This window comes from Centropristis striata, chromosome 24 (assembly GCF_030273125.1).
Source record: "Centropristis striata isolate RG_2023a ecotype Rhode Island chromosome 24, C.striata_1.0, whole genome shotgun sequence".
NCBI lineage: Eukaryota > Metazoa > Chordata > Actinopteri > Perciformes > Serranidae > Centropristis > Centropristis striata.
The window spans coordinates 16,721,936-16,738,682 of NC_081540.1; the positions used below are offsets into that span (position 1 = coordinate 16,721,936).

The following is a 16,747-nucleotide window of genomic DNA, read 5'->3' on the forward strand; positions in this document are numbered from 1 at the left end:
TGAACGCCAGATACCGATCCAGCTGATTCTAGATCATGAAATTAAGTCACAAAAATCATGACGCAATTCAGTTGGTTGCTCAAAAAGACCATATGAGGCCAAATTAGACAATTTTGAAAAACTCTTGAGTTCAAAAAACTGTAAAAATTGTCCCACACTCTATTTTACAATTTATACATGTTTGCAAAATTCAATTGTCAAACAGGAAAAATACAACTTGTGTTATGTGTTCACTTGTGTGTGTAAAAAAAAATGGGTTAATTGTAGAGGGTGAATATCCCCATTATGGATTATTCAAGTAGTCTATTTTATCCTTTTGTCTCCACATTGAACGGCGTTTCATCATCATTTTTATTTTCTTGTCTCTTACAAAAACTACTACTTGCAACAACTGGATTGGGATGAAAACAGACGATCTGTGGCGCTTATGTGTAGAACATGGAAGATCTACGGTTGAGAAAAAGCAAAACAAAACTGCTGTGGACAGCGAAAGAAATCATTGGACATAAAGTTAATATAGCGTACACATTAACAGGAATTAAAGTTTTAAGGTAGGCCTTTGTTTAAGTGGTTTAAATACATTTTGTGACAGTCTGTTTCCTGCCTGGAGCGTCTGGTTCTCCAAACTGGGAATGTGCAGACCATCATATAATACACAGAATACGACAACATAATACAACCTCACTTCAGAATCCAAACTATCCCTTTAACTGTACAATGCCAAAATATTAAACAGTTTGGTCCATGGCAAGGTATTTTTGATGACATTAGCTGTGAATACTCCTGGACCCCCGGACCACCATGAGCTGCCCCCATACCACCCACAATCATTTGAGGCTTGTGTGTTATTAAACTAGACTTGTTCCCAGGAAATGCTTTGCTCCTCACATTCAATGTACTCCTTCAAAATAAAGCTATATATTAGGAGAGAAATGGACAACGAGCCTATATGAAGAACAATGAATTAGTCAGGAGGCGGAGCTAAATAAAGGGGACACGCCGGACAAAAGCACCACCTTTTTTCCACATGCTCTCTATCACTATAGGTTTCAATTTTTGGTAGGAGCCACTTTATCAAGATTGTGGATCGGAGATGGCAGCCATATAAAATCTATGAGAACCAGTATATCTTCCAAGCCACTTCGGTCAATCTTGGTGTCAAAATCTACATTTTCTGGGTCAAAGAATCATTTAAAGATATTGAGAATATCACTAGATGATCATTTGATCAAATAGATATGTTCATTTACACCCAGACTGGTAGGTCTTCAAGTGCTGCAGCAGGGAATCCTGAGTTGAAATTGTTTTGGAATCTATGTTCACGGCATAGTGCGGATTAGCTGCTGTGTACACAGCACAAAAAAATTTGAGTGAACGCTTTCATCTCATGTCAGATCTTGTATGTATATTTTTCCCAACAGAAAATGTAGATTTTGACACCAAGATTGACCTTCTAAGTGGTTTTGAAGATATGTTGGTTCTCATAGATTTTATATGGCTGTCATCTCCGATCCACAATCTTGATGAAGTGGCTCCTACCAAAAATTGAAGCTTATGTGATAGAGAGCATTTGGAAAAAATGTGGTGCTTTTGTCCGGCGTGTCCCCATTCTTCTCAAATCTGGTCCTAAGCCACCTGACTGAATGTATATACAGATTCATAACAACTCAAACTGGACTGTTAAATAAGAAACCAAAGTATATCAGTATGCGATTCTTTAACGTTCATATTGACATGGTTTCCAACTAGCCTATATACGACAACAGCATAATAGAATTCATAGAATTATGGCTTTTGGTTTTTGGTGCCAACGAGATGATCAGCGGCCCCATGTGACCTCTGACCTTTGTGTTTCTTTCTTTCACCACAAGCCAAAAATGTCTCTCTTCCTTGTTGGACGTTCAATGAGCTTCATCTAACACCATCAACACCGAGACAAAAACCCTCTCAGCCACAGAAACTGGGCTCTAGAGTTGTAATCTTGTTAGATTTTCCCTCCGTGATGGTTTGAGATAAAACTGTGTTTCCTGAGTTTTTTCCAACATTACAGTCTGCAGATTCAATTTACTTTCTCACCCAGAGTGAGACAATCCCACCGCCTGATCATCACTAATTTATGATGACTTTTAACTTGAGAAAGACGTCCTTTTGAATTTGTTTGATATGAAACATGACTGTGAAAATTGATTCCCCCAGAATTGCTGTTGAAAATCAGATTCTGATCATCAAAAAGCGTTTTTTTCTTTTTTCTTTTTTCTTGACTTCACAAACACTTTATTACTGAGCTGCTCAAAAAGAAGAGGAATGACTCCATGTACATCTCACAATCTTCACTCTCATTAACACGAGTGTCACTGTCATTACCGTCATTATAGTCATTGCCATAATCAGTATTAAATGCATGTTGCGATGATATTTGGCACAGCTTGGGGCTCAGTCTGCTGACTGGTAGCAGTCCTCCGTCACACAGGCCTCAACCAGCTGCCGTCAGCCTCAGAGGAAGAGGAGGAAGACACAAGTCTTCATCCGCGTCCTGCCCATTAAGAGTCCAACAGATTCAGACGGCTGTTTCCTGGTCCTCCCTCTGGATCATCTGGTAGTGCTGTCTGTTCTCCAGGTAGGCCGCCAGCTCAGAGTCATTGGCCTTCTCAGCCCTGTTCTTAGGAGTCTCACCCTGAGGGAGACACACAAACAATTACTGAGACTGTTATACAAGATTTTTGAACTTTTGTTCTTTGATTCTTGAGGGTTAATGTGGATAAAAACTTTGAAAAGATGCACTGTAAACCGTTGATATCAATTTACAGTGAAATCTGGATTGGATGGATGAAGTAGACTTCAAATCCAGAAATGGACCAAACTTGAGGTGTAATGTGGATGAGAAGTGGCAAAAGACAGAGACGACAAACACTGCTATTTATCTCAAAAAATGTATCTATCTACATAGTATTGCGATATTTTGAGTGGCAATATTACATCAATTCATACACTGATCTTATCATTGCATATTTTAATTAATTATTGTAAAGGAGAATAAAGGTTCTTGTATGTTTTATTTAAGACATCTTATTTTGACAGTCTTCTTGCAAATTCTGTGGTGATTCTGCCTTTATTTTGAAAGCTGCATTTGTTTAGCGACAGGAGTAATAAATGCTATATAAGATATAAGAAATTATATAAGAACTATAAGTAATAGTAGCTTTTTGTGATTACCCACAACTTTAATTGTTAGCTAATGATAGCTTGCTGCTAACGAACGGCATAATGCAGCAGTGTTTTTAGACCGTTTGGACCTCTGACGGCCCGGACAGGTTGATAGGATTTAGTTTGGCACGCAGACGCACACAGAGAGATGATGTGGGGACGGGACTGATACATTAGAGACAGGTAGGTTCTTGTTTTGAAGCGCAGTGGGAGGGCAGCTCGGTATATTCAGTGTGTGCGTGTGAATGCGTGCGCATGTCTCGGAGGAGGACGGAGAGGTGGGTCGGGGTTTGACTGACTGATGGGTGACAGACACTGCTGAGCAGAGACACAACGCAAAATAACTTTATATTATGAATAGTGTAGATATACTTTCAGTAGGTTGAAATGTGACGTTAGTGCAGCACATGAGACTTTAGGGGACCGCCACAGTCTAGGTCATTAATGGGAACCCTTACGCCACTACAGCAAGAAGTAGGAATATTGCCTGTATCATGATATGCATTTTTTTTAATAATAAAAAAAAATATACCGGTATAATCATGAATGATATGATATGGCCCACCCCTAGTGACATGCCCATGACTATTTATCATTTCAGAGTTTGAGACCCTAAACTCATTACTTGTGCAATAAATCAAGTGAGAAGTAGGCTCATTTTCTCATTGATGTCTTTGTGCAGCCAGTGGAGTCGCCCCCTGCTGGCCATTAGAAAGAGTGCACGTTTAAGGCACTTCCAAGTTGGCTTCCCTTTTCAGACCTGGAGGCTCCGTCCACAGCTTTCATACAGTCTGAAACAGGGACGGTCCTTTGAGGCGGCACTGTTCTTTAGTTTACACAGGGACAACACTGAGGCCATGGTGGAACAGTGAGTCTCTTCTACAGTTAGTAAGTTGTTTGCCTTGATGATGTGCTGGATTACTGTTTGTTTGCAGAAACCACATGAGAGTGTGTTGTGTCACCCTCAGCCTGAACACAGCCAGACCTAACAACAGGCACAATGAACAACATGCTGCTGATTCTACTAGCACTTGCACACACACTTGTGATGAACACTGAGCTTTAGACTTTGACAAAAGCCTGTTTTGTTTTTAACAAGACTCAGAGTCTGATTCCCACTTGCCACAATGACGAGCGTCTCTGCTCCTGTGTGCCGGAGAGATTGTGGTGTTTCATTAGGCTCCAGCCGCTGTGTCTAAGACGTGTGTGATAGCCAGTTACGGCCCGGCTGAGTTTTCCATTTCACATTTCTCCAGAACTGAAAAGCGCCGTTGTTAAAGTAGCATTGTCTCCGACTGATAAAAATGAGATAATGAGAAACAACTGAATTCAAAATGAAATAAACAACTTGTGTCCTTGAGAGGACACCCACACACACACAAACACATATTCTAAGTGGTTGTTTAGGGAGGAGGGGCCATGCTGAATCACTTCCACAGTTTGGAGCAGACTCTAATTAGTTGAGTCCAGTGTGTGTGTGTGTGCATTTGTCTTTGGGGTTCTACCAGATTTGGAAACATTTCCAGTGAGTGAGAGAAAGAGACAGAGAGACCCTAAGTGGTGAGTGCAGAGAGATGTAGAGATAAAACAGAGTACTTTATAGAGATGTCAAAATCATGGTCTTCTCAAGTCATTCGTGTCTCTCTCTCCATTCACTGCTCTCTCTTATTGTCTGTCTGTCTCACACTCTCTCTCTCCATTCTTTCCCCTCTCTCTGTATCTAGGTCACTGCTGAGTCCAGCCAGTTAGGAGCCTTTTCTACACTGTTGAAACCTCTGTGGAAAACTGAAACAAAATCCAAAGAAGATGCGCACACACACACACACACACACACACACACACACACAAACACACACACACACACACACAAACACACAAACACCATTTGACCAAAACTCAGTGACCCTGCCATCACACCTATGAGCCTGTTTGGCTTCCCGTTAACATAAGCCGTCGCTTTTCTGGGACGGCTTTCCACCAGATTCCAGAGTGTGTCTGTGGGAATCAGACTGTATGAAAGCTGTGGACGGAGCCTCCAGGTCTGAAAAGGGAAGCCAACTTGGAAGTGCCTTAAACGTGCACTCTTTCTAATGGCCAGCAGGGGTCGACTCCACTGGCTGCACAAAGAAGTCAATGAGAAAATGAGCCTACTTCTCACTTGATTTATTGCACAAGTAATGAGTTTAGGGTCTCAAATTCTGAAATGATGGTCCCATTGAAAAGAAAATAGTCATGGGCATGTCACTAGGGGTGTGTAATATCATATCATTCATGATTATACCGGTATATTTTTTTTATGAGTAAGAAAAATGCATATCATGATATTGGCAACATTCCTAGTTCTTGCCGTAATGGTGTAAGGGCTTCCCATTAATGACCTAGACTGTGGCAGTCCGCCCGGGGTCTCATGTCTTGCACTAACATCAAGTATATCTACTCTACTGAAAGTATATCTACACTTTTCATAATATAAAGTTATTTTGCGCTGTGTCTCTGTGTCTCTCAGCAGAGTGTCTGTGACCCGTCAGTCAGTCAAAAAACCCCGACCCACCTCTCCGTCCTCCTCCGGGACATGCGCACGCATTCACATTGCTGGACCCCCTAGACCAGGGGTCTCAAACTCAAATTACCTGGGGGCCGCTGGAGGCAGTATCAAAATGACCAAAAAAAAGACACAAAATGACCAAAAAAAAGACACAAAATTACAAAAAAAGACACAAAATTACTGAAAAAATACTAAATAAAAAAAATCATAAAATGGCAAAACAAAAGACAAAAAATGACCCAAAAAAGACACAAAATTACAGTAAAAAACTAAATTACTTAAAAAAAAGAAACAAAATGACGAAGAAGACACAGAATTACCAAAAAAAGACACAAAATAATTTTAAAGACACAAAATTATTAAAAAAGACACAATTATTAAACAAGACACAAAATTATTAAAAAAAAGACAAAAGTATCAAGAAAAGACACAAAGTTACTAAAAAAAAGTAATTAAAGGGACCTTCCATATCCAAAATATCGCCATGAGGGCCGCAATTGGCCCGCGGCCTGCGAGTTTGAGACCCATGACCTAGATGGTTATTTTTATTATTTGCTAATACTCAGAATCAAGAGTCATTTTTTTGTATTTGGCAACTGTTGAGATTTGCACCTTATACTACATTTTTAATGTATGATTGATTTATATTTTGCTGAACGTTTATTTATCTATACAGACTAAAATAATCATATTTTCCATATATTTTTCAGTATTTTCTAATATCGTCAAGCATATCGTTATCGCAAAATACCCTGAAATATCATGATAATCCTTTAGGGCCATATCGCCCAGCCCTATATGTAACCCTTTTACAGTGTGTTTTCACTTCACTAAAAGTTAACTAACACAACAGGAGCTGGCTGTTCATTTTTTATAGCAAGTGTATTTATGATTCAAAATTGATATCACACTTATTGTGAAATCCAGATGCACCTTGCTAACCCATCCAGCTAGCGTTAGTGTTAACTCAAAGTGTCAGCTGCATTTCAAACCAGACTCTTCTCCTCTGTAGTGCCCCGGTGGTGGAACCAACTTCCAAACTCCATCCGTTCCGCTGAATCCTTCTCAATCTTTAAGACGAGACTGAAGACCTACACTGACGACTACGACAAGTATCTCACTGACTCTTGCGACCGTGCGACCTTGCGAAAAGCACTGACGTCCTAATGGACTCAAACTGAACCCACGGCACTTACTCTGCTCCGTTTCTTGACTTCATCCTTGCTTGTCTTGTATTAACTCTAATTTGTACGTCGCTTTGGATAAAAGCGTCTGCTAAAAGATATAGTAGAATTGATAACAGCATTTACTCTGCAGATGGTACCTGGCTCTGCTGGGCTGTCTTAGCTGGTCAGATCCACCTCTTGCTCCACCCACTCATCTAAATAAGATTCCATAAAACCAAGATGGAGATAGCCAAAATGCCAAACTCTAAACCAGTGATTCCCAACCGGTGATGCCTAACCCCCCCAGAGGGGCGCCAAAGATCCATGGGGGGTCGCGAAGCCCTCTTGATTTTAAGGGATGTAAAAAATCTGATATGTTAAGTATAGATGAGTCAGCATTTAATTCATTAGTGGGACAAAAACAACTTAATAAAGGCTACATTAAACGTTCATTTATTTAAATAGAAAAATCACTATAGAAAAGTTTAAAAATACATGCTATATCGCAAGAATAAGGACATGTGTAACATCCCTCCTGCAGTATACACAGGTAACCTCACCTAGCGGTAACCTCACCTAGCAGTAACCTCACCTAGCGGTAACCTCACCTAGTGGTAAACTCACCTAGCGGTAACCTCACCTGGCGGTAACCTCACCTAGTGGTAAACTCACCTAGCGGTAACCTCACCTTGCGGTAACCTCACCTAGTGATAACCTCACCTAGCGGTAACCTCACCTAACAACAGAAACGCAGAGCTAATTAAAGTCACGTTGAGTTCAGCTTCATAGAAGCAATGGACAATGGGGGGTTGCCAAAGTTTACAATGGTAAAAATGTGGGTCCCTCAAGAAAAATGTTGGGAACCACTGCTTTAGACGGTAGTCCACAAACCAGTTGCCAAGGTCACAGTGGCCACATCATCATCTTTTATACAGTCTGTGGTAGGAATTTGTGACCATTTAGCCAAAACAGCTTTTGTGTGTTCAGGCACTGAAGCTGGACCAGAAGGCCAGTTCTTAGTCTTCCTGAAGCTGTTTACTGGGCTTGATGAGGGCTGTCAATAGAGTTCATCCACTCTAAACTTGTGTTACCGTGTTTTTAAGGACCTCTCTTTGATGCTCCAGCATGACTATGCCTCTGTAGACAAAGAGCTTCTAGAACAGTTGCCACAATGTTAGAAGTGCCCAGTTGGCTACAGTCTCCTGTAGCACCCTTTACTGGAACTAAGAGGCCCACAGCCTGACAAACAGCCCCAGAACCATAGCCATAGCATTCTCTTGGCATCTGCCAAACCCCGATCCGGCCATCAGACCGCCAGATAGAGCAGCGTGATTCATCACCTAACCACTCCTGCCATTCCTTGGCATTGCTCATGGTGATGTGTGGCTTGCTAAGCCATGGAAAGACATTTCATAAAGCCCTGACACACAATCCATGTGCGGATGTTGCTTCCAGAGGCACTTTGGAGCTGTGCAGTGAGTGATGCAACAGAAGATAGGCACTTCACCACCGCTGGCTCTGCTCTGTGAGTTTGCATGGTCTTTGAGCCATTGTTGCTCATAGGCTATTCCACTTCACAATAATAACACAGTGGACTGGGCCGATCTAACAGGGCAGAGATTCACTAACTGTCTTGTGGCAAAGGCCGTAAAGAGCTAATTGAATTTAAATGTGCCCTATGTCTCAGGAGATTTAATGACTATATGATCGATTTTATGTACTTGCACCTGAACTCAGTAATGAACAGGGTTGGCCACTGACATTTGGCCTCATAGAGTTGCTACATACACACCAAGAGACAGCCACAATGACAGACTTCAGTTGAAAACCCAACCCTTAATAGGGCACTCATTGAAATACTTGCAAATTCCAAATTTCAACCCTAGAGAATATTGGAGGATAATGCATACAGCCAGAATGTGAACTGTGGAATGTGGAATGTAATGTGGGGGGGTTACAAATTTATGACAAAAAAACCTCAAATTAACGGTAAAAAAGTTACAAATTTATGAGAAAAAAATCTCAAATTTGTGACCAAAAAGTCTCAAATTAATTGTAAAGAGTTTAGTGAGTGGCAAATCTACAAGGAAAAAATGCGCAGATTTATGAGATTCAAAGTGGTGAATCTGCGAGAAAAAAGTTTTTTTCCACTTTTTTCTCGTAAATCTGCGGGCAGATTTGCCACTTAATTCAGCAAATTTTTTTCTTGTAGATTTGCCACTTCAATCTAGTAAATTTGCAACTTTTTTCTGGAAATATATGTATTTGTATTTTTATTCATACTTGGCCCTAATATGCCGTCATAGTCAAGTTCTCCTCGTACAAGTCAGTGAAGAATAACTCTGTTTGTACGACTGTTTCTTGCAGATTTTTTTCTTCTTAATTCTTACATTTGAGGTCAAGGTCAATAAAGTTAATATTATTATATTATTATCATACTGATAGGTCAGATGTCATGGTGTCACCGTCTGTGATGTAGTCTGATCTTTGCTGATTAGCTGGAAGAAATTCATGTGGTTCTAAGGCCCAACAAAGAGACATGGGGACCCCATTTTGATATCCACTGAAGTTACTAAATATAGTTCTTCGCCCGATAAAGGGTTAAATAACTGGGATTTTTCCAAGCAGCAATCACAACAGCCGAGTTGTAAAGCCAATGCAGCAGAGCTTTCACTGGTCACTACAAATATATACATCATGGCTCCAGGACTAGTATAGAAGTAGATCCACACTGCAAACTTCTCCATCATGCTTATATGAAAAAATACATCAAGGCCTAGCAACCAATGTGAACACACTTGACTTTTTGCAGAAAATAGATACAGCTCTCACTCCAGTTATTTTAGGACTGGTAGCAAACCATTGTAATGAAGGATGTGTCATCAACTGAGACATTGAACAATGTGCTGCAGAAGTTGACAGTAGTAGCAAGATGGAAGATCTCAGTGATTACCTGCAAGCTGCTATTCTATTATTACATACAGGTACATCTCAAAAAGTTAGAATATCATGAAAAAGTTCTATATTTTTTGTCAATCATTTCAGAAAGTAAAACTTGTATATTATATAGATTTATTACACATAGAGTGAAATATTTCAAGGCTGTTTTTCTTGTAATTTTGATGATTCTGGCTGAATGAAAACACAAAACTCAGTGTCTCAGAAAATGAGAATATTACATTGGATCAATTTAAAAAGGATATTTAAGCACAAATGTCAGGCTTCTGAAAAGTATGTTCATTTCTATACATCAATACTTGGTTGGGCTCCTTTTGAATCATGAATTTCTGCATTAATACTTGGTGGCATGGAGGAGATCATCCTACAGCACCATGTTGCTTTTATAGCAGCCTTCAGCTCATCTGGCGTCTCTCACCTTCCTCTTGACAACAGCCCATAGACTCCTATGGGGAGTTATCTGGCCGGTCCAGCCCAGTAACACCATGGTCACTGAAGCAGCTTTTGGTACCTTTACCAGTGTGGGCAGGTTCCAAGTCCTGCTGGAAAATGAAAGCAGCATCTCCAAAGAGCTTGTGGAAGCATGAAGACTCTAAAATGTCCTGCTAGATGGCTGCTATGTTGACTGAGACACTGAGTTTTTGTTTTCATTATCTCTAAATCATCTAAATTACAAGAAAAACAGGCTGGAAATATTTCACTCTGGGTAATGAATCTATATAATGTATGAGTTTCACTTGAAACACACAAAAATGACAAAAACACATAAAAACACAAAAATACATTTTTTAAAAACAAAAAACACATAAAAAACACATAAAATTCCAAACCAAAAACACACAAAAAAGACAAAAAACACACAAAAACACAAAAACGTGCATAAAAACACAAAAAATTACCAATTGATGTATAGAAATGAAGATACTTTTCAGAGGCCTGACATTTGTGCTTAAAATATCATTTTTCATTGATCTTATATAATATTCTAATTTTCTGACACTGAGTTTTGTGTTTTCATTATCTCTAAGCCAGAATCATCAAAATTACAAGAAAAACAGGCTTGAAATATTTCACTCTATGTGTAATGAATCTTTATAATGTAGGAGTTTCACTTTCTGAAATGATTGACAAAAAATATTGACATTTTTCACGATATATATATTGAGATGTACCTGTATATCTTTAAGAATAGACAAACCTGTTTGGAACAAAGCAGCTTGATTACTTTACTGAACATGTCACTATATTTCTAGCAATAGAATTTCTAGCAATCTTTCTACTTTGCGGGGCAAGGCTGCTGCCACCAAAATTGCTGTAAATTTAAAAAAAGGTCAGGTGAAGCTGTGATGAGTGCAGTAGGGTAAAGGTGGTACTGTAACACATAGACACATACCTGTAGGTCTGTTTTCATCAGTGAGGCTCCTGCTTCTACTAGATAATGACAGATGGTCCTTTGACACAGAGATGCAGCTCGATGAAGAACCGTCTCCCCGCTGGTGGTCCAGGGTACAAAGACAGAGAGAGAGCCTGAGATAACAGCGTCTTCTGAGAGTCAAGCACCATTGATGATCAGCCACCCTACGGCTTTTGTTTAGTTTCTTATGTTTATTCTCTTTAACATTGGTGCACTTGTTACGATACCAGGCACATACAGGCAGCAGGGCTCAGTGGAACAGCTTCAAAGCTGCTGCTACAGTCACACGACTAGCTTTCACACTTTTACAACATTTTCTCACACTGTGTCACCAAAAGTGTGTCATAAAGAAAGTTCGGATTAACAAAATCAAAAACACAACCACCTGAAGATCAGCATTATAATCCCATCATTATTTTTAAGTTATATATATAAATATATATATATATATAAATATTAGGGCTGGGACTCAATTAAAAAAATTAATCTATTTAATTAGAGGCTTTGTAATTAATTAATCGAAATTAATCGCATTTTAATCGCATATAAATATTTGACCTGAGAACAGTGAGAAGTAATTTTTGTCACATGGATTTTTAGTATACAATTGAATAATGACTGAATACATAAGCTTAAGCAACAAAAATATTGTTTATTTTTGTTCAAGTCCAACAGGCCAGTGCAATTTTTGCCATTAAGTGTAGCAATAACATATTTAGAAATATAGTACATTTCAGAAATTCAGGTAGCCTATAGGTAGGTAGACCTTCTGGAAACTATAATACTTTGGTTTTTTAAGTAAAACACAATACTTTCAAGTACATTCAGAACATTATAAACCCTGACTATTAGAAAACTTTTCCCATCCACGGGGCCAACCAAAGCGTCTCATCAGCTTCTTCCTTCATGTTCACTGTGGTTTGTTGTTGTCTGAACTCATGAACGCTAGTTGGTGCTCCAGTATAATCGGTCCTCCTGAAATTAATCCAGTGAGAAACGTTCCGCGGTGCAAAAATAAGTGTGATTAAAATGTGTCAATTTTTTTAATGCGTTCATTTTTGTGTAATTAATTAATCTTAATTAATGTCCCAGCCCTAATATAAATATATATATATATAAATAATATTTTTTTGGGTTAAGTTAAAGTTATGCATGACTTTACTTACTGTAGATGTTCTGTGACATCCAGCAGATCACTTGGAGCTGAAAACAGACAGATGAAAGTTGACACCAGGCTGTCACTGTGGAGTTTCAATGTCACACTTCAAAGACAGTCAAAATATGTGTCCATGTTCACTGGTTTTCTGTGAAGTCAAATTAAAAATGTATTTTCCACGACAGGGGCGAGTGCTGATCAGTGAGAGGGATGTTACATGACAGGCAGGGGCAAAGTCTGTGTGTGTGTGTGTGTGTGTGTGTGTGTGTGTGTGTGTGTTCTTGTACTTCCTACATAGTGAGGACTGGAACACGTTTTTAACCAACAGAGTGAGGGCATTTTTGCAAAGTGAGGACATTTCGGCCGGTCCTCACTTCTTTAAAGGCTTTTTTGAGATTTCAGACTTTGTTTTAAGGGTTAAAGGTTACATTATAATGATAATTAACTGAAACTGTATTGTGTGGTTACAAAACTAACTAAAATAATAGTGAAAATGTCCTTCATTTTCGTCTTTGTCAACTTTTTTCATACATAATGAAGATGGATAAGACAAAGGAAATAAAGGAAACATTTACTGTGACCTCTTTATCTCCCACCCAACAAATACCCCATTACAAAAACCTACAACTAATAAAAAAACTAAAGCATTTCAAAAAATAAATAAATACTTACTGAAATAATAAATAATAAATAACTAACTGAAATTGAAAACAAAAATTCACAACCAAATTAAAACTAAAACTAATGAAAAATCCAAAACTATTATAACCTTGCAAGGGAATTCACTGTTCCAATGAGGGCCCTCACAAAGATAGAAGTACAAGAATGTGTGTGTGTATGTGTGTGTGTGTGTGTGTTTTCTTTCTTTCTCCCCCTTGATCACAAATCTCCCTGTAGAGTCTTAACACCAAAGACTTTCCATCAACAGCAAATTATCTTCTGTCATCTGTTAACCCCTTAGCGATCCTGCAAATTAACCTTAAAATGCCTAAAAAAAACATTGAAAATGTAAATTGAAAGCTGTTCTTCAATAGTTTGGAGTAAATCTGTGGTCACATTTGAAAGGTAATACTGGAGTTTATTTCCACCTTTCATTATCTTGAAATAATGTAATAATATCAAACATGTCCAGACGTGTGCATCACTTTTAAGTGTCCTCTGGAAACACTTCTGTTGTGTTGTGGTCTTTGCAGTGTTTTCTAAATGCTACGATTGTGTTGTCAAATTGATGAAGATGTTTTCTCAATTTGCTTGTGTTTTGTGTCTTTGCATGTGTTTTCCTAAGTTGCAGAGCTGTGAGCTCTCAGGGCCACCGTACATTTGTGATGAATGTGACAATTGATATGTGAGAAAATTTGGTGTTGATAGGAATTTGTTGGCGCTTAGACTCTACAGGGAGATGTGTGATCTAGTTCAAAGCTCCTTCTAAAATTCAAATGATCACACTTATTGTGAATGTGTGTAAAGATGAAGATGTTTTCTCAATTTGCTTGTGTTTTGTGTATTTGCAAGTCATTTCCTAAGTTGCAGCCACCGTACAAATGTCAATAAAAGTCTGAATGAGGGCTTAGCGTGTTTTAGCTGTTTAGAAGTAATAGAATAAGGTATGTGGTGGAGGGTGGAGGCATCCTTTACCCTCCCACATGCGTAGGTAGCTTTTGACTAGGGACACTAGGATTTATTTGTTGGCGCGACCTCTGTATTTGTTTTGGTTATTTTTTCCAGATGAGCAAGTCTTTTGCTTGTGTTTTGTGTTTTCAGAGGTAGGGATGAGTCAAGCCTCGTTTGGTGATATCGATTTCTATTTGTTTGGGACGACCACCTTGTCCCGTCCTCCCCCACATCCCAAGGACCTTTTGTTTTGTTTGCAAGTGTTGAGATGAGCTGAAAATAAAACACTTTTGTTTCACTTTGACTGCGGCTCCTTCAAAATTCTTTGGCTGTTGTGTAATCATCTCAGTTTACCCGTTTTCACAAAGGGGGACGTAACAGATGGTGACAAACAATACTTCTGTTGCTGAGATGTTCAGTCCTAGCCACTCGAAAATAACACATTTATCTTTTCATAAGTGTCTCCAATTAGATTTTCCAAATGGCATGATAAAAATAACAAGTGCTTCTTAATTAAAGTCACATCTAAAACAATTCATTGATACGGTCACATAGTGGAACATGAGTCTGGTCATTTTTTTCACTGTTATGACTTTCATATCCGTGGGGTGAAAACAGAATTGTGACAATCCAGCAAAAGTATGACTGAATTAAGTTAACATGCAAACTGTTCTGCATGCCCCAAAGTAGTAGGATGCTTTAAAGTGCAGTAAAAAGAAAGAGCAACCTGAATTCTCATTCTGCTAACGAATACTGTCTTTTTTATAATTTTTTTCAGGACTTTAAATGACAAACACACATTTTTAAAACCAAACGAAACTTGATTTATAGTAATTTTGGTCCAAAACTAGACAGCATATAGACATATATACTAGGGCTGGGCGATATATCAATATAAAAAATATATTATATATCAATATAAAAATACATTGATATATTTTTAATGGAATTAGACCACATCATATATATCAATATAGTTCTTTTTTTTCTTTTATATATAAATGCTGCCCTTACCAGGGTTTGTCATATTTCGTAATGTTCGTTATTCTTTTCTCAAATAAATATATTTATTTCAGAAAAAGATTGGCCTATTTTATTTCATAGGCTATTTTTCTTTAAGATATTTTTTTTTTTATCTAAATGTGCACTTTATGGAGCTTTGATTAAAAAAAAAAAAAAAAAAAGGCACTCCTGTTATACAGTATTTACTTAAATAAACAGTTTCAATAAAACGACTTGTGACATGTCATATTTGACTTTGACTGGACATTTGCTCTCACTTTGCGATAAAAATATCGGGATATATATCGATATTAAGCACAAATATGTTGGGAAATGACTTTTGGTCCATATCGCCCAGCTCTAATATACATCACTTGTATTTGGCATCCATTGTGACCTGCTATCTCCCCCTAAAATCCACTGCCCAGAATCCCTAATTCTCTATTAACCCTATAAAGCCAAGTGTATCATATTAGATACAGTTATTTTTGAGACCTCTACATCATCAAAAACCTGATGTAAACATGTGTTGAAGATGAACAAACTGAGCAACAAATTGCACAAAAATACCAGATGTAGCAAAAATGATATGCAGGTTCCACGAATGGATCATTGCTGCATTAAAAAACTTCATATCTGCAGATGTATGATGTTGTGTTATATGGAAAAAATATGTATTTTGCATGTTTGAGGAAAAAGGAAAAGTCAAAGTCTTAATAGGTTAAAAATGTTAGGGTTTATATGTTTTTGTTAGTTCGAGAAAAACAAACTGTGAGCAACAAATTGCACAAAAAGACCTGATGTATCAAATATGATACAAATTAGAATTCATATATGCAATTTATTTATTTCTTAAAATTCGTCAGCAGGTTAATAAGCACTCAGTTTTTACAAAAATTGAATTTTCTGGCAATTATTTCATGGTTCAGGCTTTATAGGGTTAAAAGAAAGGGTGCTGATTGCTCAGGGGTTAACAGCTGTGGATTTTTAGGGGGAGATAGCAGGTCAAAAGTAGATGCCACATAGAAGTGATGTAAACCATCTGAAAGCTGGAACCTGAAGATTTATTGATGCAGTTCAGCACGGTGTCAAGTCATGAATCTCCATAATAAAAACGACTTCATTAAAACTTCATGAAGTCATTAAAGGTTTGCTTTGACATCTCTCATAGATCCCCAGAAGTCTAGATGTTTGGGCTATTTTGTCCATTTTTGAATCCTTTCCATCCTGCCTGTATACACCACTTAAATATGTTTAAATGCCATGTTGGTATATTTTTTCACCTATATGACCTAATAATAATAATAATAATAATAGATTTTTTATTCTGACTTACTGGATCAACATTTTGAACCAAAAAGAAACAAAGAAAAACCAACATAATGTGATCTTGTGATTGTGTGTGATCCTGTCATCCTGTCATTTTTATTCTAGTGGGACTCGATTTTATTTGAGTCTAGTGTGTTTAGCCGAACAATTTTGGTCATTTTGTGTCATTTGTTGTGTCTTTTTTAGTCATTTTGTGTCTTCTTCTGTGTTGTTTTTGTGTGGTCATTTTGTGTCTTTTCTGGTCATTTTGTGTCTTTTTTTAGTCATTTTGTGTCTTTTTGTGTTTTTTTTTTTTGTCATTTTGTGTCTTTTGTTGTGTCTTTTTAAGTTATTTTGTGTCTTCTTTGGTCATTTTGTGTCTT

General features: G+C 37.9%; 1 protein-coding gene across 1 annotated transcript in view; it reads right to left on the reverse strand.

Annotated features, from left to right (window-relative positions):
* Positions 1 to 230: 230 nt before the first annotated feature.
* Positions 231 to 16,747, reverse strand: part of LOC131962755 (diacylglycerol kinase zeta-like) — a 112,305-nt gene continuing 95,788 nt past the window's right edge. The window contains exons 35-37 of the mRNA XM_059327810.1: positions 12,454 to 12,490; positions 11,267 to 11,366; positions 231 to 2,674 (exon numbers count right to left, since the gene is read on the reverse strand). Coding sequence (XP_059183793.1) covers positions 2,558 to 2,674; positions 11,267 to 11,366; positions 12,454 to 12,490 — 254 coding nt within the window. The 3' untranslated portion in view covers positions 231 to 2,557. The remainder of the gene's footprint in view (positions 2,675 to 11,266; positions 11,367 to 12,453; positions 12,491 to 16,747) is intronic.